General features: G+C 39.9%; 1 protein-coding gene across 1 annotated transcript in view; it reads left to right on the top strand.

Annotated features, from left to right (window-relative positions):
• Window positions 1–25,686, top strand: part of INO80 (INO80 complex ATPase subunit) — a gene marked incomplete at both ends in the record, with an annotated part of 92,465 nt that overhangs the window by 44,657 nt on the left and 22,122 nt on the right. The window contains 4 exons of the mRNA XM_084240883.1: window positions 5,491–5,631; window positions 10,544–10,769; window positions 14,944–15,071; window positions 24,943–25,037. Coding sequence (XP_084097009.1) covers window positions 5,491–5,631; window positions 10,544–10,769; window positions 14,944–15,071; window positions 24,943–25,037 — 590 coding nt within the window. The remainder of the gene's footprint in view (window positions 1–5,490; window positions 5,632–10,543; window positions 10,770–14,943; window positions 15,072–24,942; window positions 25,038–25,686) is intronic.

Genomic DNA, 25,686 nt, shown 5'->3' with positions numbered 1-25,686 from the left:
TCTTAGTTTTGCTTTCTTTTGTGACATTAGGAAGTGGAGAGGTCTTGTTTAATATGCAATGTAAACACAAGTTATATCAATATTTCATAGGTTGGGTGGAAGAACATATGAATTGAGTCCAAATTGCATGTTCAGGAACAATCTTAAAAGTGATGTTTGTGGTTATTCTCAAGCAGACAGATCTGAGAGTAGAGACAGGGAAAATGCTAAAATTGGAAGTGTCAGGATTTTTTTCTCTTGTATTATTTTTTTCTCTTGTATTACTTTTAGTAAAATAACCAAATTATCTTTGAGTTAGTTTTCCCATATTCAGCTTTATTCTCTTAACACAGGAAATTCTTCCTTCTCTTCTCTTCTGTGCCTTCATTTGTTTTATAGAGTAGTAGGTATTGTTCCAGCAGCCTGTCTCCTTAGTACAGCTTCCTAGCATCTGATCAAGGTAAAAGCTTTGTTTTTATTCATATGAGGAGACAGTAATGACAGTTGACTTAATTACATGTTGTCATTTTATTCTTGGTAAACTCTCAAGTCATGTACTACCTGAGTCATATTAGCAGTTTAACCCAATTCTCCTCTGAATATTTCCCCGCATGGATGTGAATGAATCTGGACAATGAAAAGCTTTATTTCCCCCACCCCACCCCACCTGCCTGTCTGTGAAACCGTGTAGTGAATATTAAATTTGAATTCTATGTTTTAGTTCAATGAAATACAATTCTCTAACACTGGCTTTGGGATAATGATTCAACATCAAGGAACTAAGAAAGAACTAGGAGGCTAAAGACACACTTTAAGTGACACCTAGAAGTGTTTTGAATGGTGTTTAGGATCTTTCAAAATCTTTCACTTGACATGAAGCTTGTCTGATATTTCCTTCTGTGAGGCTTGCGAAGCAAAAACCAGTCTGGTTTCCTCTGTTCCACTTAATTTCATTGTGCTCCACCCTGCTTTCTGGTGAGGATTTCAGAGAGGAGTAATATTTAGTTCAAAACTTTGCATTAATTCATTCTTACACACCTCCCTCCCCACCAGCTTTGGCCAGAGCTCTTACATGGTTTTTCGGGGAACAAAGTGTAAATTCCACATGTATGAATCTTTTTTAGAAGAATAAAGAGAACCATTAAAATCTGTAGAAAATATACCATCTTGTCATTTTGAGGGGAGACATTACAGATATTAGATTATATCCAGTTAAATGTCACATTAAAGTGATGGTTGGTGGTATTGCTTCCATCTCCTATCTCAGGCTCAGTGAGACTGTTGTTATGGTAATAGTCTACTTAGACATGCATTAGAAGATTTATATACTCTAAATTCTCTAGTGAACCAGAAAACTCAAAATTAGGGCACATTTCATATAAGTTTAAAATATACAAAAAGATCTAAACATAAAGAATGTTTTGAAAAAAAGTGGTATATGTTTTAAGTTTTAAACACTGTTCTCTATTAAATGCTTAGAGAGCTTTGACGGGCTATTGATGAAGAATCCCTCAAACAGGAAGTGTTCAAAAACTTTTCCCCAAAATGTTAATTTGCAACTACAGTATCTATATCTGTCATCATTTCCTGAGATCGTGAGAGCTGCCAACGCCCCTTGTGGAAAGCTCTGGGAAGCCATTGTGTTCAGGGTTTTTCTGTATTTTATTTTCCCCCTTTTTTGTTTGGTCACTTAAATTATCTGTGAAAACAAAATCCATGCAGTCTAGCAGTTGATCTGTAAACATCACGCCCTTTCATTTAAAATGAGACTGTTTCTCTATATCTGTTTGATGTATTCTTTTTTTTTTTTTTTTTTTTTTTTTTTTATTTATACAAGCACTGGGTACAGTCAGAAGTGCGGGAGGGTGAGAGAATTCACCAGAGCCAGAGTGGGGAGCAGAAAGCAGGCAGAAGGACCAAAGTACACTGCTGAGGGGAGCAGCGGGCAGCAGGGAGGTCTGCGTGCCATGCGGGACCCTCCTCCGGTGGCCAGGGAGCAGCCGGGGATTGAACCGGCCCCGCAGAGGCTGCGGGCAGCTTCACAACCCAGCGCTCAACCACTGCGCCACCAGGAGGCCCTGATGTATTTAAGAACAAAAACAAAATTAATTTCTAAATAACGAAGACCTGAATGTTAACATAAGTATTCTTTTTAATTTTTAAACAAGACATGAAGAACAAAGCATTACCCCTTGTTAAATGGGTAAGTCTATATCTGTGGGGGAAACATCTGTGGTTTTCCATGTTACACCATGGCAAGAAGTATGCAGCTGTAGTGCCTGTCATCCTGGCCTACTTATTTTCACTTGAGACTTTTCCATGGTGCCAAAAGACTCTTTACAAAAGCCTAACTTCGCTGCTATGTGCATATTGTAGTACTGGCAGCAAGACACACACAGCTGCCGGTGCCTACAGGGTAATGAGACATTCAAGCGCAGTAGGAAGGGACGACAGAACAGCAAAACCTGTGACCACATTATAACCAAGTCACATCTCCCATAATGTGACATTCTGTTTCTTTTTTTTTTCCTAATTTGTTTTTGACCAAAATAGACTAAAGAAGTAATGAGCCGTCTTTTCTGTCCCTACTCCCAAGTAACCTACACAATGGTATTTGAGGTGTTCTTTGTGTTCTTCTGTGTCAAGCATTAAATTTTTCTGTTTCCAGCAGTGTCTGGAAGTTCATGTCATTACGTGAAGGGAATGTGGGTAGCGTGGTACAGTACCAGGACCAACAGCGCTCAGGAAGATTTCGTGGAGCCAGTGTTAAGAGAAAAAAACTAGGAAACTATAGATTGAATAAAACATGCTGGGAATAGTCAGGGTTTCTTTAAAGTTAAGGTATGTTGAACAGTTTGAACAAATGAATTATTTGTTTAATATGCTATCAGAAAGTTACAAATCACCTTGACTTAGTGACTTCCAATGAGAATACCACCTTAACCTAGCACGCACAGAACAATTTGGGAATGACCACCTCTGGAGACAGAATTATCACTATATACCAAAAGGTATCACAATGTAGTGTATTGAAAGGACTTCCTACAGTGAATATTTGTGCCTTTCTTACTAATTACTGTAACATTGAAGAGAAAGTAATTGAAGGAATTGTTCATTCTTTTATCTTTTGCTTTTATACTGTAAAAATGAAATAACAAACAGGTTTCTGTTGGGTTTCGCTATATGAAAATACTTAAACTGAGGGAGACTTTTAAGAGATTCCTAATGGAGACATTGTTATGTTAGTAAAGAATTCAAAATTCTTTGGGTCAGCAACTGCTGTTCTCTTAGCCACAGAGGTGGCAGCACCCTTCCTAGCTGTCAGCGTAAACCACTGTTCTTGCCGCCTCACCTGCTAGACTTGTGTCATCTTCTCTCTACCCTCCAGCTGGGGCAGGAGGAATTGCCATCAGTAATCAAAAGTATAACTTTGGAATATAAGAAAATTGGTTCATTTTTTATCCTTTATGCATCAGCTATAGGGTTTTTTGGCAGTGTTCCTAGCTGTTCAGTATAGAGCATTGGTGGTAAAACATAACACTTAGTCTGATGATCTTCATAATGATCCTTGCATTAGGTGTGCCAATAATGGAAAATAAACATTTAGAGGGGGCCTCCCTGGTGGCACGAGCCGTTAAAATGCAGCACTATGAAGCAGTCCGTAGCCACTGCAGCACGAGTTCGATTCCCTGCCAGGGAGATGACCCACATGGCGAAGTAGACCTCTCCTGACTCGCCCACTACTCCCCTCAGCAGTATATTACAGTCACTCTGCCTGTTCTGTTCCCCACTCTGTCTGGTGAATCCTCTCATCCCCCACGCCTCTGGCCTGTACCCCAGCCCTTGTATGCATAAATAAATAAATCTTAAAAAAAAAAAATTAGAGAGGTGGATTGACTTCACTGCAGATGCTAACCAATATAAAAATGAGGACGCAGATATTGGTGAAAAATTCTTTCAGAAAGTTAAAATTATTTTCTGGTTAATGACAGGGTCTTTAATATCTGAAGAGAAAAATCAAACACATCATAGTTACTTGGGTCCAGAATTATAATAAACCCTTGAAAAGACTTACAGTCTAATGAGAAACCACTGAAAATGGCCCAGTTCTTAAAGCCTTCCAATTTGCTCATGACTATTTAGAAGATACTGATTGGTTCATGGAAGGAAGCAGATTATGCTATGCCTCTCCTACTAGGCAACGTAAGGTGGCTTCTCTCAGATTATGAACCTGAAAAACCCATTTGCTCCAGGAAAAAATGTACTAAACAAAGAAATCTTGAAGAGATTGGGTACTTTAAGCTTTTAGTACTAGAATTAAAACTATTCTCTTGGTTGCATCATGTCTTGATTATTGTTAATCTTGCAGTTTGTTTTCTTGATGTTAAAGCAATATATAAATGTGATTACCTTGTATATATTACCTTCATATGGTTATCTAGATTATTAATCTGCCTTGTTTCAGAAACTAGTGAAACAAGTAATTGAAGTAATCAAAAATGGAAATCAAAAGATAAAATTTCTAACATTGTTTCTAATATGAAACACTATAATCCCACTAACATTTTTTGTATGTGAACATTCTATATTTAAAATCATTCACATGGGGGCTCCCCTGGTGGTGCAGCGGTTGAGCGCTGGGCTGCAAAGCTGCCTGCAGCCTCTGCAGCACCAGTTCGATCCCCAGCCGCCTGCGAGGAGCCCACATGGCGTGCAGACTTCTCCTGCTGCCCGCTGCTCCCCTCAGCAGTGTACTTCAGTCCTTCTGCCTGTTCTGCTCCCCACTCTGGCTCTGGTGAATTCTCTCACCCTCCCACGCTTCTGACTGTACCCAGTACTTGTATAAATAAATAAATAAATCTTTAAAATAAAATAAAATCATTCACATGAATAGCTGTAAAGAGAAGCTTTAACATGAGCTATGGAGTCTGTTAAAATATACTTTTGATACAGTAGTATAAATGAAAAATTCATTTATTTTAAATGATAGGGATAGGAATTAAAGAGAACCTGTTTCCTGTTTCTGACCACTTGTATTGATGTCACGATATAAAATAGCTAAGCTTACTAGAAGTGTACTGCACTGTATTAGTACATGCACATGATGCTAAATATTTCTAGCTGCCTTAAAGAAAAGTTTAGAAGGAAATACTGTTGGTCATTGTTTTATCTCAAAATATGAGTTTGTGTCTATGGTTTAACAAATGAACCAAACTTCCCCCTACATGCCCACAGAGTTTTGTCAAATGAAGGTTTTGCTGTGATTATTTATAATTAAAAGTATCTCTTCCAGAAAAAGAACTAGAAATGATGTTTGCTTAAGGTACCACATTCTAATTTAACATAGATTTTAACTATAATATACATTTGTTTCTAAACAGTGGTTATTTATTTACTAGAATTAATAATATTCACTAGAAAGAATGTGTCAGATGTTTAATGGGATTTTTCCCATTTTGTTTACATCAAGCATAATTGTCAATAGCACTAATTTGCATTTTTGTTTTATAGTCTCTTGTTTTCAGCAGCCACTGTAAAGCAGTGAGTGGCTATTCAGACCAGGTCATCCATCAGCGGAGATCAGCTACCTCCTCTCTTCGTTGCTGCCTGCTCACTGAGCTGCCATCTTTTTTGTGTGTGGCCAGTCCACGAGTAAGTGTCACAGGAGGGAAGAGACAAAGTAGATGTTACTTGAGGAACCGATTTTCAAAGAATTGATTTCTTAAAATAGTGATAAGCTTTGTAAACTTTGCAAAACATGTAAATCCTCAATATTTAAAAAGAGCATCCATAGTCCTGACCTTCCCAAGTCAACATTCCTCACCTTGAATTGTGTTGGTTTGAGAACAGTTGTATAATGGACAGGAATGACTTCTTTCCCTGACCATGTCTATCCTGTGTAGTTCCTCTCATTTAGTCAGGGGTTCTGAATTACCATGGGAGCAAGCCATCTGTTGGGTGGATTAATACCTAACAGCAGGGTCAGGGGCAGTGAAACATTTGAAAAGGAGGGGGAGCCATTTGTCACTGCATTGAGGTTTTTGAGGGTTTTTGAGGAGGGAGCCAGTTTGGGAGAAGATTTGATCTGGCCTTATCACCTCAGCACAGTCTCTAGATAACAAAAAGAAATATGACACCCCAACGTCAAGAAGCTTCTTCGTTTGGTGTTCTCTCGCTTTCCTAAGCAGTACTGCCTGGGTTGTGGTTCACAGGTACGTTCCCTCCGAAAAGTGACTGTTGCAACATTCGCCATTCAGCAGTCATAGTCTTACTTGTAGATTGGGGGTAATGTCCACTGTGGTTTCTACCTTATGCTGCTGTTGGGTCCTTCCTAATACTCTGTTACTCAAAACAGGGGACTGCTGAAAGCATCCTTACAAAGTCTTCCCCTTGGCACCCTACAAATGTGTACTTTGCTGACATTGTCTACCTTTTCCTGTCTTTATTGATCAGAGCCAGACACAAACTCTCTTACATCCATGAAGAAGTATATGAAGGGAGAGAAACAGAATAAAAATGTGGCCGGACTCTGGTTAATGCAAAGAAGGTTTCTTTCTCCCTAACTTGATCATTAAGTTTTGCTTGAAGGGGCAACTTGCACTTATCCAGGAAACGCTTAAGAGGCTGACATTTCTTACTCTTCTGTGCCTTTATCTTATTTCCTCCACTCATCCTAGCAAGATTACTGTTTTCACGGTCTGTTCAAAGAAGGTAGCACTTTGAATCCTCCTCAGTGATATTTTTCTACCATTGTTATTCCCTTTTGCATCCTTAAGTTAGCAAAGGTCAAAATATGGCAGAGGTCCAAAGATCATGAATGGAAATGAGATGATAGTCTTGAGTCTCACTAACTCCTGCCTGCCTTGATTTCTTTTTGCTTGTCCTGTGTGTGCTACATGAACTTGGCTTTTTTTGCCACTGTCAGCTTTGTTTGATTTGTATTGAATATCCAGAAAGTATGTGAACTTTGTTCATATGGGGTTCTTCCAAAGCATTCTTGGTCTTTGAAGCCAATGCAGGGAAATGCACTTTTTTCTAGAAAACATCTCAAGCCAAGACCTTTCCTACAAAGCAAGCTTTAGGCCTCACAATTGCCTAGTTTGTTTCCTTCTCATTCTTCCAATCTGTGTGTGCAGAGGCCTGAGAAAAGGCAGTCTAGGTTTCTGAGAGAGGAACTGCAAGGCATTTCTTTCTTGCATATTGTTAGTATTTTATGGAGTAAAAAATGAACTGCCTTGGACTGTAATTGCATTTATGGACATAAAAATTCTTCCGTTTGTACCCCTGGGAGTTTGATAACCTAGCTCCGTGTAGAAAAACAACCTTGTTTTCCCAACATAACTCACACTTGCGTGTTCCCACTGTTCTACATAAGTATTGTTTTCTAAGGAGCCAAATGTTTATGCCTGGTGCTGCTGTTTTCCTAAAAAACAAGTAAGAGTTTGAAGAAGACTGTGATAGCCTAAAGGTGTGGTTGCAGGCAAGGAGTAGGAGAGTTTTTATCATTTGACCAAAGGGCGCCTTCCTAGCACCTTTCATTCCTCCCTCATATTTGTTTGTAGAGTCTCTTCATGTGCATGTGCTAAGCCTGAAAATAGGAGTACTTATGCCAGGATTATGAGGACAGAAAGAAGAGTTTTAAATATGTCTCAATATTTTATATACATATACAAAAGCTTAAATGTATCAGGCCTAAGGTATGAATAAGGCAACATTTCATGAGATACCTACTATCTTATATTGATTTCTAACCCATCTGTGGTGGGAAGAAACTGAGTTTCCTTTGAAGTCTCAACCCTGGCCTTGAGTTAAGACAAATTAATTTCCCTGGCACATGCTATGAAAACTGTAGGGTCAGTTCAGGAAGAACTGTGCCATTAAGGAAGGGATTATAGGAGCGGTTTTCTCATTAGCTGAGGAAATAATTCTGCAGGGTTAATAAACTAAGACCCTGGGAATTCATCTTACCAAAAAACCGAAGCGCTTGGAGCGGTCACGCTTCCTAGAGCCAAAGCAGGAGTATACATGTCCTCAGGAAGGACGCACTGAATGCTTGAGGAGACAGCCCCTGAAGACCCTGTAGTTTAGGAAGTTAATGAAGCAAGAAGCAGGCATAGCTCATGTGGGACTAAAGGGAGTGTGCATTTCCATTTGTGGGGAGGGAAGAATGGTATGTCATGCTTCATCTCCCCCTGCTTCTGAACAATCAGGAAGGCCACTTGGGGTTAGTAGAATGGGTGGAGGCTGTCTAGGACAGAGCTGACAGAGAAAGCAGGAGTTAAGTAGAAATGGACTTATTTGACCCCTTTTGGACCTCACGAGTTCACTGCTTACATACTTACAATATGACATTCTATGGTTCTGCCTTTAACTTGATCCAGGGCTTTTGCTAAGGAAACTTACCAAAACATCAAAAAAAAAAAAAAAATCACTAAGAACTATGCTTTATAAACTCCCCAGTTTTCAACCCTGAACTTGGAAGGATAGCAGCAAAATGAAAATAGGTGAAAGTTTGTAACTTTTTTTTTTTTTTAAATAGTGCCTAGAACGGAATCCCAGGCAGGAAACACTGTTGTTCCCTCTGCCACTGTTCTCCCTTATTCTTTCATGCTGAGCTTCTAGCTTTTGGTTTCATCTTGAGACTATAGGTCCAAAGTTCTTGCATATAATCCCGACATAAGTTCTGCTTTTCTAGAAAACAAAGCAGTTGTCTTTGAGTGTAGATTGTTCAATCTAAGTCTTACTAGAAAGGACTAAAATGTATGCATTACTCATCCAAAAGTATGCATATTATTTGAAATACATAGAACTGATCATTGTTCTGTGGACCAGACCACTGCTTTTTTAACTACTTTTATGGAACTATAGCAACTATTGATTGTGAGATTCTGGACTCAGACCCTAGTTTAGATGTCTGCTCTGGTTCAGTATTTGCTGGGATAGTATCAGGACAAGTCATAGCTAGGAGAGATCCTCTGGCATTATATTGCAGTCTTTATTTGCCTATGCTCAACTTTCGGTGGAAAGAATGCATAACTTGGAAACTAGCACAAAGTCATTTTGAAGAGGGTGATTCATATGAGAAAAACCTACACCTAGCACTGTCAGGATAAACGGATTTCTAGGTTTTGGAACTTCGGGAGCCTAGCTTGCTGTGAACCTCTGTAGTTTTGCATATGTGCCGTAGAGGGCACCACTCCCTAGCAAACTCAGTACAGTTTCAGTCGCAAGCCAGAGTAGTTCTCTGTGGTTATTGGTAAATGATGTTCTTTCTGTAGTGTACATAGCCTCTAGATCCCAGAAGAGCACTTGCAACCCCATAGTAAGTTTCTGCCCAAGGCATTATTTCTCCAGGCTTGCCTGGAAAGCCAGGCTACTTGTTAAATAGGCCTAGATCTGTTGGGCCCTCTTAGAGCTTCTGGATCAAAACCTGCACTGATAGAGTCCCAAAGAGTTTCTTATGCATACCAAATCTTGACATCCTAAGATTAATGGGCATGAAAATAGAAATGTTAATAGTAAGAAAAGATATTTTCCTAAATGTCTCACTTCTGAGAAACAGTAGAACTACCTCACTAGGTATAGTCAATGCTGTATGTTCTGCAGTCTCCTATACATCTGCTTTTTCCTTAATCCCAGTTTCTCCTCATCTCTTGGTCTAGCTCCAAGGTTCTTCTGATCAATTTACTATTTATAATGGGACTTCAGTATTTTTATCAGCCTGGACTTGCAAATAATCAGCCTTCTAATGTTAACAAAAGGTAGCCTCAGTCTCCTCATCAGATGCTTTCTTAGCCATCTGAATACATAGCTGCTTATTAGACTGGGAATAGACCAGAGCTAAAGAAGGATAAAACCTGTGCTTCTAAGTTGGCAGAAACCTTCTCATCCATTGAGGGCAGCATTTGAGTTTTATGGCACCTTGTGGCGAGAAGAGAATTTGTGCATAGCCTCTGCCAAGAAATAAATCCTCTATTCTCTGGCGACTGCTTCCCCCCCCACCCCTCTTCCCCACCAGTTTATGGTCTGAAAGAAAGGTTCTTTTGTCTTCCGTTAGGTTTGTCAGTCAGCAACCTGGTCAGAAAAAATGTTAAAAAACTTGGGAACTTTGCCACAAAAGAATTAAGGATAGCTTCAGGTACACCAGGCCAGTGCACTTTCATCCTTTAATGATGACTAGCTCCAGCTCCCTTTCTGGCCACACCATCCTGAATATGTAATTAATTGGACTTTGCCCCAAACAGTATCCAACCATGAAGGGAGGTTATAAAGTGATCAGATACATATACATCTCTGATAGAATTATTCCTGATCTGATAATCCTGATTTATCTGCTAATTTCAATGCTCTTTGGATTGGATCTCTGTTGCAGGCTCAAGGTGTAAAAAGCTGGCCTTTCCATGGAAAAGCTCACTAATTCAGTTACTAGTTCAGTTTGTCAGAACAGGGAAGTTAAGACCACTGACGTAAGAATTGCCACATTAGTGTGATTTCAAAGTTGACATACCCAAAAGGTTTAGTGGGTATGGAAAATGTGAACAAACCATTTTATGTGACTCCTCAGGTCACCGCAGTGCCGTTGGATTCTTACTGCAATGACCGAAGTGCAGAATATGAGAGACGAGTACTGAAGGAAGGAGGGAGCCTGGCAGCTAAGCAGTGCTTGTTGAATGGGGCTCCTGAACTGGCGGCAGATTGGCTAAACCGACGATCCCAGTTCTTCCCAGAGCCAGCTGGGGGATTGTGGAGCATCAGGCCTGAGAATGGCTGGTCTTTCATCAGGATTCCAGGTGAGTCTTCCATTCTCTCAAATACACTCCCAGCTTCAGAAAGGGAGATGCTAGTGTAGTGGTTTCAGAGAGTTGAAATTCAGAGTTCTTGGAATTTCTATTTCCATTTTGCCTAATCAAGAAATACTTAAATAATTTGTAACTTGAGAGATAAATGATTTCAATATATGCTTAAGTACAAGTTTACAGCTGAGAAAGGAAAGCTCTTAAAAAGGGGGTGGAGAATGGGGGAGAAGTGGGGTAAAATAAACTTGTAGGAAAGGCTCTAGGTCGAGTGAGTACAGTTGTCTTGTGCCATTGCCAGTGGAATGAATGAGAATGTCGTCACTCACAGAAAGCCTCATTGCAGTAGCATAAACAGTGTCCTGCACGAAGCACTAGAGATCTGAATGATAACCAGAAGAAAAACATTGTGTTTTGTGCCAAAATGCTAGCGGATTCCCAGACCTCCTAGGGTCAAGGTCGAGGGTTGAAAGGAAACTAGGTTTTCATCTTTGCCTTAGTGAGACGACTTTTAAGGAAATTGAACACAGAAGGTTCGTAGACTTATGTTTGTTGCTTACACCTGCTGGCAAGCTGGAGTGGTAGCATGGAGCGTCTGTGTTGGTTTTGGTTGTCCAAATTATCTGGCACTTTGACTCATTCATCTTGTTGTCTTATAATGGAAATAACTAGAGCTCAGCATTCAGAAGAGAGTATCTGACTTTTTTTAAAAATAGTTGGATTCCAGGCTTTAAGACCAGACTTTTCCATTTAAAGTTACCTTTGTCCTCCGTCAGGGACCTTTGGCAACCTGCTAATAGCTTTGGGAGTGCTGTGAACTGAAAGATGCCACTTTCAGCCCATGAAGCAATGTTGTGTATGGCCTCATAGCTGACTTAGAGTACAAGAAAACAGTAGGTATAGGCATGTTGCTGAAAAATGAGAGGGAAAGCCCAAGTATAAAGTAGGCCTGAAGGCTCATGGTAATAGGATGGAATCCAGCAGGTATGGAAACCACAGACTAAACCCAGGCTGCAGAAGAGCACATGTATTGGAAGAAGCAAGACAACACCTTATTTCTTCTTTCTTCCTTCTTCATTCTAGCTCCCAAGTTCCCAGTATAGGAGTAGAAAGCATATTGCTGGCGCTGTGGGAATCTCTTGTGGCTTTTCCTGTTCTTTGAAAGAAAAATGGACCTTGTTTAAATAGCAGGAAGTGTCTGAGTTCTTTTCGCATCGATAAAAAGCACCAGCCTCACTGGCTGTTTACTGTGAGAACCAACCAGCTCCTCACTGACCCCATTGTGCTCTGTAGACTGACTGGGGCAGGGCAGTTGGGGCAGGGGGGTGGTGGGGGTTGTCCCTGGAACCTGTATTTATCTCTCTTCCCTCTATACTTCTGTATTTTCTATTTCCCTGGGAAGGCTTGGTTCCATTGCATCCTTGAAAAACTTACTAAAAGCTCCTGGATTTCAGATCTTGACTGCATCTCCATATTTCACCAGGGAAAGGTGTACAGCCCCTTCAAAAGCCTTTCCTTGGGAAAAAGAGATACTATTTAATCTTTTCCCCTAATTTTACTACTATTAACTACATTCATTTTTGTCTCTGATCAGGATCTTACACTGTGGTCAGTAAGAATTTGTACCTGAATGAAAATACTACAAGATTATACCATAGGATTTTAGGAAAGATTACAAGAAAGTGGAATAGGTCTGTCCATTTTAATATTTTTTGAGCTCTCATTTTAAAGACTGGCATGGGCATGGGCATGGGCTTGACTTAGCAGAATTAGCCTAATCTGTAGGGAATTGTGCTCTCTTCTTGGCTCTGTGCCCTGCTTAGCAGCAGGCTTCGGTGGCCCCTAAAACATTGGGTAATGGACGTTAGGCCCTGAAGATACCTGTGTATGCAGAGAAAGAAATGTTTTTCTTCATATTTTTCTAAGAATTATAATGCAGACGGGCTTCCTCTGTCTTGCGTGTTGTACATGAAATATTGTTCGTGCTTACGTGTTAACAGTTAAGACTGTTGGTGAAGTCTCTTTTTTCCTAAGACTTTTTCCTTTAAGGCAGTCCAAAGAAATCCAGTCCATCCACTTCTGCCTCCCCCACCTACACAATAATAAACTAACAATAGGAGCTACTTCTTGCTTCTTTCAGGCACATCAGAGCTCTAGCCTTCTAAGAGTGTGCACTTCATCTCTGAGCTTCCTGAATCCTGGCATCGTTTCATTCTGGTTAGCAAAGTAAAGGAGATGTGGGAAGCAGAAATGTGTGAAAACCACTGAATCATGAGTTTGAGATGAATTGAAGCTTCTCAAAATTCAGATACAAGACTTTTGTATGTGCTTAAATATTTGTGTTGAGGGAGTATTTCTGAATGGCAAGATGATAAGCAAGCTGCAGAAATCTGATAAACTTGGCTGGCACACTCTTGCTTAGTGACTAAAAACAATACCCCCACCCCCAATCTTCCAGTGCTTATAATAAAAGAAAGAAATTTATTATCTAAAGCTGATAGGTGGCTCTGAGGTGAATATTTAGGAGCTATCAAAATTAAGCAACCTCAGAGACTCGAATTAAAGGAGAATGGTAATTGTGACAAAAAGAAAACCTTAAAGTTGTTCTGAAAACATTGCTGTCTGATCAGACTTGGGGTTTATACAGGCCTGCTCGTCTGGTGCCAGGGAGCAGGCTCAGCAATCGATTCTGTCCCAGCTGCAGCCATTTGATTGTGTTGGTAAAGAGACCAACAAAAAAGAAGAACATTTCAATAATCTAAACAGGACTAAACAAAGAGACTGAACAAAGGTGTGTGCCACCGCACCAGGGAAGGGGTGGTGGAAGGAGCGGTGTGGCTTGGCAGCGTTCCGAAGGTGGGAAAAGGCTGTCTGTAGTGCAGAGGAGTAAACATCCAGGACCCGTGGCTTTGTGGCAAAACAAAGTGGCTGATGATTTGTTATGGTACTGTCAGCACATCCGTTCTTGTTCAGTTTACAATAATTATGCACTTGGCAAATAGCAGCAAGAACAGAGAAATGACCAATGAAAACTCTTGGATTGCGCTCAACAGTTAGCCTATGCAATTCTGTGAGGAAAAGCCATGGGTTCAAATGCAGAAACAAAAGATACACCCTGTGTTTTTCTTGTTATCTTTTTTACTTTTAGCTGTTAATTATGTAATATTGCTGTCCTTTCTGTCTCTTTTGTGTCCCACAGCCACTTCCATGTGTATTCTTAAATCTCCCAGTCCCTTAAGCTCCATCTCCTCTCCTCTTATTAGCAGCAATTGTTCAGGGCATGTTTATGGACCAGTTGGCAAACAGGAACCTCTACTTCCTGAAATGTGATGGGAGTTGAGTGATACTGAATGGATAAGATGAAAATTTGTGAGTTAAGTGTTCCTTAAAGATCTCTGACTGAAACTTTTTTGTTTTTGTTTTTGTTTTTGTTAGTGGGAAGAGGAAGGAGAAAGCATATAAGTTTAGTGAGTGAAAGCAGCTTCCATTTCACAGAAAGACAGCCAGTCTTTCTGGATAGCTGAACAGGCCCTATTGTCTGTATTGAATTACAATGTGGAATGGTGACATTTACCAGCTAACTTATTTGAAATCATTCAGAAGAGGAATTTTGTTTCTTTTTCTTTTTTTTTTTTTTTTAAGACAGGCGTTTGTATGCTTATTTGTATTTCTTTATGTTTAAATATCTCCAGGGTCAGGCATGAACAACCCTGTATGTATACATTCTCCTGCTTTCAGGAGATAACGATAGTTTTAGCCACAGAATTAGCAGAAACAGCTATCTAGAGATGAAATGAACAAAGAAAAAAATAGATATCTCAGTTAATTTAGACCAGATACGACATAGATTATCATTTGGACATCCACACATGCCTGCTATTCCCTAAGTAAGGATGTGGAGGAGGGAAGCTTCAAATGCCTTAGCAGATGTTTGATGGGGAGTTCTCAGTTCATAGAGAACCTACGCCTCCCTCTTTCAGGATATTTCTTCTCAGAGCACTTCTGGTATGATTTCACAGTGCTTTTCATTCTTCTCTAGAGTACGTTCTTGCTCTCATGATGACAAGCATCCTGGCTGTAGTAATTTTGGCTGCATACAGCTTTGCAGTGGGTGATTTTGCTGCTTCAATTAAATATAATTTCCCCACCTCAACCCTTTTCTTCTCCCTAGGCAAGGAGAGCCTCATCACTGACAGTGGAAAGCTGTATGCCCTTGATGTCCTGCTGACTCGGCTCAAGTCTCAAGGACATAGGGTCCTTATCTACTCCCAGATGACCAGGATGATAGACCTGCTGGAGGTAGGAGAAGGAAACTTGGGGATCTAGCACACCCTGACATTTAGCTTGCAGGAATTAGATGTCTATGACTAATGTCAGTCCTGCTTAATGGGAACCCAAAACTTGTCTTTGTGATTTTACAGTCTGTGAAGGGAGGAGAATTAGTTCCTGGCAGGTGTGAAAACGTGCAAAGGACTTTTGCCTCCTTTCCTGTACCACTGGAATAAATCATTCTTACTCCCTTAAAATAGATCAGAGCATAGGAATTTCTTTGAAAAATCCTTGGAAATTCTGTATGAAAAAGGAGATTGTTTTCTCAAGATTGTAGTTCTCTATGTAAAAAAATGAGAGAATGGTGGTTCTCTGTGTAAAAATAATGAGAGAATAGTGGTTCACATTTTTACTACATCTTGCAGTCTCCTAGGGAATCTTTAACAAATATTGATGTATGGTCCCATCTTCAGAGATTTCTTATTTAATAAATTTGGAATGAGGTTTAGGCATCAGGATATTTAAAAGTTCCCAAGGTGATTCTAATATACAGCCAAAGCTGCAAATGATGAGTTATGGTGAAAGAAAGCAATTATATCTTACTGTGCAGGGAACAATTGTTTGTTTAGTTACTTCTATGGTGGATGTTGTCTATACTTGTTGTACAAGTAATGACTTCTACTTGAAGGAGAGGACGTCATACACATAGAAAGAGGAGAGCAAAAGTGAGGACAACTAATCACAGTCCACTAGATTAAGTCTATAGTGTAAGAAAGTGGGAAAGCTGCTGGTTAAGGGGTAAAGCACCTGGATGTCAGTAGTGTATAAATATTCTTTTATAGGGCCTCCCCGGTGGCGCAGCGGTTGAGCGCTGGGTTGCGAAGCTGCCCGCGGCCTCTGCGGCGCCAGTTCGATCCCCGGCTGCTCCCCGGCCACTGGAGGAGGGTCCCACATGGCGCGCAGACCTCTCCTGCCGCCCGCTGCTCCCCTCAGCAGTGTACTTCGGTCCTTCTGCCTGCTCTGCTCCCTGCTCTGGCTCTGGTGAATTCTCTCACCCTCCCGCGCTTCTGACTGTACCCAGTGCTTGTATAAACAAAACAAACAAACAAATAAAATAAATAAATAAATAAATAAAACATGCCTCTATAAAAAATAAATAAATAAATAAATATTCTTTTATAATAAGTGAAATTGACCATTATTGTACCTATGTGGAAATAAAGGATTAAGTATCATATCAGTACAGAAAAAGAATGAAGGGTAGGAGAGAATTTTTTTAAGGTTCTTTGGAAGCCAAGACTGACTTGCTGACAGCCTCTTTCTAATGACCTGGCAACTTCTTTTAGCAAGAGGTATAACAAGTGATATTCAAGGTCAGTATAATCACTGAGTCTTGCATTTAATACAATGGTTAACCCTTTGAGTGCTGTCAACAGGTCAAACGCTTTGGTTTATATTATTATGAGTAGGTCACCTATATCTAAGGAATAGAAAAATGCTTATAAGCTCATAAATTATGTAAAAAGATAAACATTATGTTAAAGGCCCTAATAAGCAGTAATCCAAAATAAAGATGCCTGCATCTTTAACATTTTGTTCAAATCAAATAATGCCAATAGCCAAAACAATATGGGTAACTTCCATCATGGACTCTTTTAAGGTAAAGTGCATTTGCCTTGTCCTGAAGAGTCTAGGATGTACGGATGAAGTAGTGATCTTGTGCTGCTAAGAATTATAGAAAAAGCAGTATGCTGAGGATTTTGTGAGAGAGGTGATGCTCTTTCCTTTTCAGGGCTATATCGGCGTATTACAGAGTCCTAAAAATTGGTGCATATTACAGGGAAGTTCCAAAAGAAAATAGGTGAGCCTCCAAAAAATGAACTAGCTCTGACAGGTGAAATGAATATAGGTGGTTTAAATTTGATACAGTCCTACATTTTAGTCCCTCATTCTGTGTATGTCCCACTTCTAGATGCTCATAAATATTACTAAAGAAATTCAAAATACAAGGTATCTCTGGTGGCACAAGGGGTTAGGTCTCAGCACAATGAAGCTATCAGCAGCCACTGCAGCATGAGTTCGATCCTCTGCCAGGTTGCTAACCCACATATGGTGCAGCAGACCTTTCCTGTCTCGCCCACTGCTCCCCTTAGCAGTATATTTCAGTACATCCGCCTGTTCTGCTCCCACTCTGTCTCTGAATCCTCTTACCCCCCACATCTCTGGCCTACACCCTAGCTCTTGTATGCATAAATAACTAAAATAAATCTTTAAAAAAAGAAATTAAAAATACAATAATGGGTTTGATCAGGATGAGTGCTGTATGCTCTGCACACCTTGGTAACTTGCTATTTCTCTGTAGTTGTTAAATTTCTAAAAGTTCATTTAATGGGCAGTCTGTATATTTGTTTCAATATTATATGCTCAAATGAACTACATCCTGTATTCCAAGAAGTTAGTTTTCAAGTAAAATTTATTGTGTGGGCTTGGAACTGCAGTGCCCACAATGTTTAGTGTATGTCTAATCACTTATTGCAGTAGTAAAGGTAGTGTGGCTCTTAGGACAGTGTAGGATTGGGTCTATATTCTTTTACCTTTTCAGAGTGTTACGAACTTTTTGGTCAATTTCATAATGTAAACTTTACTATAGACATTTTTTAAAGCCATGTTTCAGCTTTAAAATATGACCTGGTGCTCGAACCCCAAGGATTGTGTTAATTAAAAATAAGTTCTTTTGGGCCTCCCCTGTGGCGCAGCGGTTGAGCGCTGGGTTGCAAAGCTGCCTGCAGCCTCTGCAGCGCCGGTTTGATCCCCAGTTGCTCCCCGGCCACCGAAGGAGGGTCCCGCATGGCGCGCAGACCTCTCCTGCCGCCCGCTGCTCCCCTCAGCAGTGTACTTCGATCCTTCTGCCTGCTCTGCTCCCCGTTCTGGCTCTGGTGAATTCTCTCACTCTCCCGCGCTTCTGACTGTACCCAGTGCTTGTATAAATAAATAAATAAATCTTTTTAAAAAAAAAAAGTTCTTTTGGGCCTCCCCGGTGGTGCAGCGGTTGAGTGCTGGGTTGTGAAGCTGCCCGCAGCCTCTGCAGCACCGGTTCAATCCCCGGCCGCCGGGCGAGGGTTCCAAATGGCGCGCAGACCTCTCCTGCCACCCACTGCTCCCCTCAGCAGTGTACTTCGTCACTCTGCCTGTTCTGCTCTCCGCTCTGGCTCTGGTGAATTCTCTCACCCTCCCGCACTTCTGACTGTACCCAGTGCTTATATAAATAAATCTTTAAAAAAATAATAATAATAATAAGTTCTTTTTCAGGATTCTCTTTTTGCCTTAACATCATGTACCTTGTATATCAAAGGGGAAAAGAAAAACTTCCTATAAAGCAGAAGTTTAAAACTCACATGGGGACATTGATGCTCTGTTGTGTAACTGTGGAGTATGTCTTTTTTCCAGTAACCTTTGGGGGTTTTTTGTTCTATGCCCATAGCCCAGGCTCTCTATTTATCTGTTTCAGAGGGAGTCAGAAGAACTATCAATAACAAAATTCACATACTTCTTATGACTAGGTTTCGATGTTGTGCGAACTGCTAGTTCTCTGCATTTAGTGTTGGCTCATTACTTTCTAAAATGACTGATAGATGCCTTCTCCTGGGAAAAGTCTGACTTCAGTTTAAATTTCTTGTGAATATGTAAGGTCTTCCAAACAGATTCTCTATTCAGAAATGTCTTCTACTTTCTGGTGGTATCCAATGGTATTTCCTGATAGAGGATTTTAAAAACAGGAGACTGCTTAATTTCCAGAATCAGAAATTTTTAATGTGCCATGGACAGAAGACAGAAGTCAAGGACAAAATTAGTGGTGGATATGGCCAACCATTAAATGTTATGTTATGGGTTTATTTTATATTCACTGAGTAAACTATAGGGTCTTGGCTAATGGGGGCACAAAGAAAAGTGTCCTAGCTCCCGTGGGATGGTATTGTGCAGCTGGATGTCAGATAAAACATTTCCTGTCACCACTGTTTTTCTCCTAGTTTGGATATTTTCCCTCACCCCCCAAATATTCTGGTAGTTGCAGAGAATTTATAACTCACTACAGATAACTTACATTATCTCTGGTTTATCTCTTTTGAGATTCATTTCTACTGTATCAAGCAACTGAGTTGTTTTTTTTAAAGATTTATTTATGTATACAAGAACTGGGGTAAAGGCCAGAAGTGTTGGTGGGCAGGGGAGAGGATTCAGCAGAGACAGAGTGGAAAACAGAACAGGCAGATTGACCAAAATACACTGCTGAGGGGAGCTGCGAATGAGTCGGGAGAGGTCTGCTGCGCCATGTAGGTAGCTCCCTGGCTGGCTGGGGCTTGAACTCAAGGTGCAGCGGTTGCAAATAGCTTCATAGGTTGCATCTTAACCTCTTGTGGCACCAGGGAGGTCCAAGCAATTGAGTTTTCAGTTGAAGGAAATAAACCTCAGTATTTTCTGTGGAGCACAAAAGTGCTTGTAAGGATCAGCTAACTGGTGGTGTATCTGTGGTGTGGTTGTTAAATACTGAAACGCAGATAAATCTTGAACTATACCAATGTATGAAAATAGTGCAAATTCAGAATTAAATCTAGATAATCCATAGCTAATGATGACATTGGGGACACTGCATTGTGTAACTTGCCTAATCAGCAAGAACCTTACTGGGTAAAAATTCATCCTGAACAGATGCTCTAACATTTACAAGCTGATTCTCCAAGAACTCCAAGTCACCTTTGGGAACTGTAATTCTGAACATACTGGGAGGCTAGGTATTCTCAAACTTGCCTATGGAATGAAAAACACATTGGGGTCATTGTTAACTAGCATATTCATTAGGTCTTAAGGAACTATAGAAGGAAAGTATCTACTTAAAACTGCATATAACATATTTATTCTTTTTAGATCATTTCTTTTTCATGCCATCTGAAATTTTTAAACAGAAAAGAAGTCTCAAAATGGAAGGTTCCTGTTCAGATGTAGAAAAATCTGCTTAATTTTTCAAGTCCTTAATTATCTTTTCTTGATGATGATGATGATGATGATGGATGGAGATGATGGACAGATTGTGTTAAGAAGCTCAAGATTAATGAGACTTCTCTCTCCCTCCTACACACTTTTTATCCTACTAGTAAACTTTTTTCCATCTGGGAAGCAGTAGTAGGATTAAGCCAAATGCTCTAGAACCAAATCTCCTTTAGTTCCAATCCTAACTAATTACCCACTGCCTTTGCCACCTTAGAGGCTTTTAATGTCTATGCAGTGGGAATATCTATAACATCACCTGCCTGAAGGAGTATAGTTGCAGTAAGGATTAGAGAAGCAACGCCAGATAAAGGACAGAAAATAATGTTTGGCAATGAGTAAATGCTAGCCATCATCACTGTCACTTTAAGATGAACTTAGCCCCTTTGTGTTACACCACTGGTTATGTGAATGTTTGCATTTATTTAGTATACTTTAAAGGAGTAAGAGGTACTTGCTGAAATTCCTTTACATTATTTATTTGCATATCATTGCCTAAAATGCATGTCATTGCCTTAAAGTGTGTAGGACTTATGCGTGTGAACCAAAAATTGACCTGTCTTCTCAACTCTAAGACAGTGGTTTTCAAACTGGTGGGGTGAGAAAGAGGATAGGGAACCTAGTTAGATATTAAGCAGATGAGGCCCTGGACTCCCTACCCTTCTTCATCAACCAGAATAATAATTTTTTAAAATCTATTGTTTACTAAAGATGTTCCATATGAGATTTTACTTGAAAAAAAAGTTCTGGCCTCCCTGGTGATACAAGGGGTTAAGTGGTGGCACTATGAAGTTATCCGCAGCCACTGCAGCATGAGTTCCATCCCCAGCCAGGGAGCTGACCCACATGGCACAGCAGACCTCTCCTGTCTCACCCACTGCTCCCCTCTGCAGTATATTTCAGTCACTCTGCCTGTTCTGTTCCCCACTCTGTCTCTGGTGAATCCTCTCACCCTCTGCACCTCTGTCCTGTACCCCAGTTCTTGTATGAATAAATAAATAAATCTTTAAAAAGAAAATTACTACTCAGGTGCTAACAGTACATCTTATCCATACCCCTTGACTTTCTTTGGTGATTTTTTTAAATAGTATCTACTAGAACACAGTTCTCAAGACTTCCTTAAATGTTAAAAGCCATAATTTTATTCAACTAGTATTAGAGGTTACTATGGTTAGTAGTTACTGAGCCACAAAAATTCACTTGAGAGCACTGTTGTTTATATTTGTTTAATTAAAGGATACTAAATTGAGGCCTCTAGGAGAAGAAGAAAGTCTGCATTTGATTTCACTTCTCCTTTTTCTGCTTAGAGTAAGGTAAAAGTAATTCTTGCTTTGCAAGTTTCCAGAAAATTTAATCATATTAATGTGTCGTTTTCTAAGTCTTTTCCTAAAAATGGACTTGGGTGACAGGTATCCTTGGTTTCTCCAGAATATCCAGTGTAAGGACAGACTGGTTTAGACAGTTCTATCCTCTAAACCCTCTGTAATGTTCAGGAGTGCTAAGCATGCCACAGGTCCTACAAACCACAGTGAAGGCATCCAACAAAGAAGTTATGCAGCAGTGGTCCTCAGACACGTGCATGAACTAGAGAGATTTGAGGGACAACCGGAACTGTTTTTCAAGATATCCGACTGCCATACTCAGACAGAGGACAGTTTCTAATTATCCAGATCTCAGCTGCTGATTTTGAAAAGATTATATTAATCAAGTCTTTTAAGATACATCTTAAAACATCTTTTGATTTAGAGATTGTTGGGTGGAATTGGATTTTTTTTAAATAAATTTTCAAAATACTATGGCTGTGCTTTCAAATCATTTGTTAGAATTTGTGTTTTTATTTTAACAGAATAGGATTGGATTTTATGCTAAATTATTAAATATCTTTAGAATCATAGGAAAACTGGATTAAGAATGAAAATGGCTTCTGTTCATGAAGAAAATAGAAAATTTCTTTCTACATGAACATTTGCTATTTGTCTTTTCTAAAGAACCTAAAATTTTAGAAATCTAGAATACCTTGGTATAGCCAGAATTTGAAAAATGCTAAATTACTTTTTTTATAACTGTCCTTGTCTTTTGGATGTTTTTCTGTGGCATGAGTTTGTACACATTCCTCTGTCTGCTTGTAACTGCTTTTTGCATGTTCATTTACTTGTTTAGAAGCTGTTTACTGAAATAAGATCTAAACTCATCTAAGCCTCTAAAATCCCTCTGCTCCCTTGGGGTGGAGAGTGAAGACTTAAAGCAGTAAAACGATAAGATTCACTTTTGTTGCCTTAGTAACAGGCTCCCTGTAATCAGGGGTTGGTTTGATTATGGTCTAGAATTAATAACTGATGTGCTGACCATGATGTATAAGTTATATGGATAAAAAGATCTACCAGGAGATTCTTTTATCAGTTTTCATTGAGGTTAGAAGTTCTGGTTTAAAAGACTAAAGAGTGCCTGTGTAAGAAACCCACCTTTTCATTAAAAATTCAAATATAGGCCTCCCCTGGTGGCACAGCGGTTGAGCGCTGGGCTGCGAAGCTGCTTGCAGCCTCTGCAGTGACAGTTCAATCCCCAGCCACCGGAGGAGGGTCCCACATGGCGCGCAGACCTCTCCTGCCGCTCGCTGCTCCCCTCAGCAGTGTACTTCGTTAGTCTGCCTGTTCTGCTCTCCACTCTGACTCTGGTGAATTCTCTCGCCCTCCCACGCTTCTGACTGTACCCAGTGCTTGTATATATAAATAAATAAATAAATAAAAAGTTTTTTTAAAAAAAAAATTCAAATATATGTGAAGTCTGTTTCATCTAGTTGTTTTGTTATTCTGATGGCACCAGTCCCTGAAACTATGAACTTAAATTCTCTTAGACTGACTATTTTCTGCTCCTCTCTGGCAGTAAAGAACCTCCCTGAGACAAAAAAGAGTTATATATATATATATATAACTGTGTATGTTATATATATATATAACTGTGTATATATAACTCATTTTATATATATATATGTATAAAATGTGTATGTATGTGTATACACATACACAAAGAAGATGTGTACCTTGATCAGCTTGTCTAGTTTGTCAATCAGCTTCACCTCACAGGCCATCTAGCCAGAGACCTCTGCTAAACCATTACAGGGTTTCTGACACTCACTTTTTTTTCTTTAAGATTTATTTATGCATACAAGACATATTTATGCATATGTAGGCCAGAGGTGCAGGAGGTGGGATGAGAGGATTCACCAGGGACAGAGTGGGGAGCAGAACAGGCAGATCTACTGAAATACATTGCTGAGGGGAGCAGCAGGCAAGACAGGAAAGGTTTGCTGCACCATATGGGTAGCTCCCTGGCAGGCTGGGGATCTAACTCGTGCTGCAGTGGCTGGGTATAGCTCCCTGGCCAGGGATTGAACTCATGCCAAAGTGGCTGGCAGCCACTGAGACTTTAAAAACCCTACGCCACCAGGGAGACCCTTGAGGACACTTTCTCTAAGAATAGACTGCCACGTGCACTGCACCAACCCATACCAAAATGAGAACTTGTGAATGGAATACCCAGTCAGATGAGCTACTTAGGAGAATTTTGCAGTAAAGGAACATTTGCCCTCAGAAAATTAATGAACACAAACATTTCCCAAATGTAGAAATGATCACTTTTTTTAAAAAAAGATTTATTTTTATTGATTGATTGATAGAAGAACTGGGGTGTTGGCCAAAGGTGTGGGGGGTGCCGTGAGAGTATTAACCAGAGACAGTGGAGAACAGAACAGAGAGATTTACTGAAAGACACTGCTAAGGGGAGCAGCGGGCGAGACAGGGGAGGTCTGCTGCGCCATGTACAGGTTAGGCTGGGGGTGGAACCCAGGCCACTCAGGGAGCAGGTAATAGCATGAAAGTGCTGAGCCTTAACCCCTAGGCCTCTAGGGAGGCCCTCACTCTTTTTCAATAGGTAAAAGTTACTTATTTATTTTACATTGTAAAAGGGACATTTTACATTTTAAATGTTTATCAGGAAAAGGAGAAGGAAAAAAGAGAAGCAGGCAATCTTGGGAGGAGAGCTGCACTGGAAAAAGTTATTTTAGACCAAAATAACTGTTGTATGGCGTTTCTTACAAATATGCTACTGTGTTAAGATTTTGATAATAGCTCTTTTACAGATGGACTTTTTGATGTATAATCCATCTATTCAGGGTTATAGAAAGAGAAAATCAGTGCTCATTTGGAATTGCACAGTATCTATAAAATGAATTGCAACTGCTAAGAATGGAGCTGCATCTTTCTGTTGCATCTTTTGGAGTCTCTTTGTTCTTAAAAACTTGTAATTCCTCTTACAGATGTCAAGAACAGTCTATACCAGGGAAGGTTAGCTTGTCTTCTGTTTCCCTCTGATGCTCAGGCTTCCCTTACAGTGTTGCACTCTCTGATGGGAGAAGGAGGCATAGGCTGTAAATTCAAGGATTCATGTCAGCAAGGATTTACTGGGGGAGAAACACAGTAAGGCAAGGATTATTTACTGAAAGAAAACTGGCTATTTCCAAAACTGAGACATGTAGTTGGTGACTGAAAAAAAAAGCCCTTTTGGTTTGGAGATTTCTTGGGGCAGTTTTCTTTATCTACAAAACCTTGCAGAAAAATGCAGGAATAGGATCAGTTTCCAAGTTGAAATTGAGGTGGTTGTAATCCTCAGGTTACCCTTGATTTTCACACACTGGCAGTGAATTCATTTACAAATTTTCTGTACTTAAGTTTGCTTTTTTCCTCATTCTGGATGTGTCTTGTCCTTGGAATGGCTGAGGTAGAAGGTGGGTAGATGGTTGTGGGAATTAGAATACAGTAATTTGCATTGACTTCTTACATCTTTTTTCTCTGATTGGCAGGAATATATGGTTTATAGGAAGCATACCTACATGAGGCTTGATGGCTCATCCAAGATCTCAGAAAGGCGGGACATGGTTGCTGATTTTCAAAACAGGTAATAGGAATCTCCAAAATTCTCATTTTGATTTTCCTTTTGTGCTTCAGATGGTGAGTTTTAAAGGAATGCCAACATATCTCAAATAGTTTAATATTTTTAAATTCCTGCCATTTTAAAAGTTAGCTAAATCTGGGCCTCCCCGGTGGCGCAGCAGTTGAGCGCTTATAGTGATTTAGGCCTGTGTGCCTATGAAAAAGAGAAAATGAATACTTGGTAATTTTGTGTTTGAAATATGCTTTTTTCCAAGTCAGTGCCTGGTTTTCTGATTGTCAACCAAAGTCACCCTTATTTTAGATAATATGTGTGGGGAAAAAAATTCACAAGGGTATGTATTCCTAAAATTAATAGTGGCTCTCTCCCTGGGAGTTGATTTGGAATTCATTTTTAATTTGTTTCTGCTTACCTATTTCATTTTGTGTAAGTTTAAAGAAAACCTTTTCTTTTTCCAGCTTTTCCTCCAGCACTGTGGCAGCACAGTACAGCATGACAAATAGCTTGCTGTCTACTTAGCTGGCACCTCTCCATTACAGCACTTCTCCCACCTGATAATGTGCCTGTGAGATTTCAAATTCTGCCTGCTGGATGCTGATGGCTTACAGAGCCATAATTATCCTAAGTGCAGCTTCTCATTATAATAAGCAGAGTC

Source organism: Talpa europaea (genome assembly GCF_964194135.1).
Source record: "Talpa europaea genome assembly, chromosome: 8".
In the NCBI taxonomy this organism is placed as follows: domain Eukaryota; kingdom Metazoa; phylum Chordata; class Mammalia; order Eulipotyphla; family Talpidae; genus Talpa; species Talpa europaea.
Note: the sequence above shows the minus strand (reverse complement) of the source record. Positions and strands in the feature narration are given on the sequence as shown.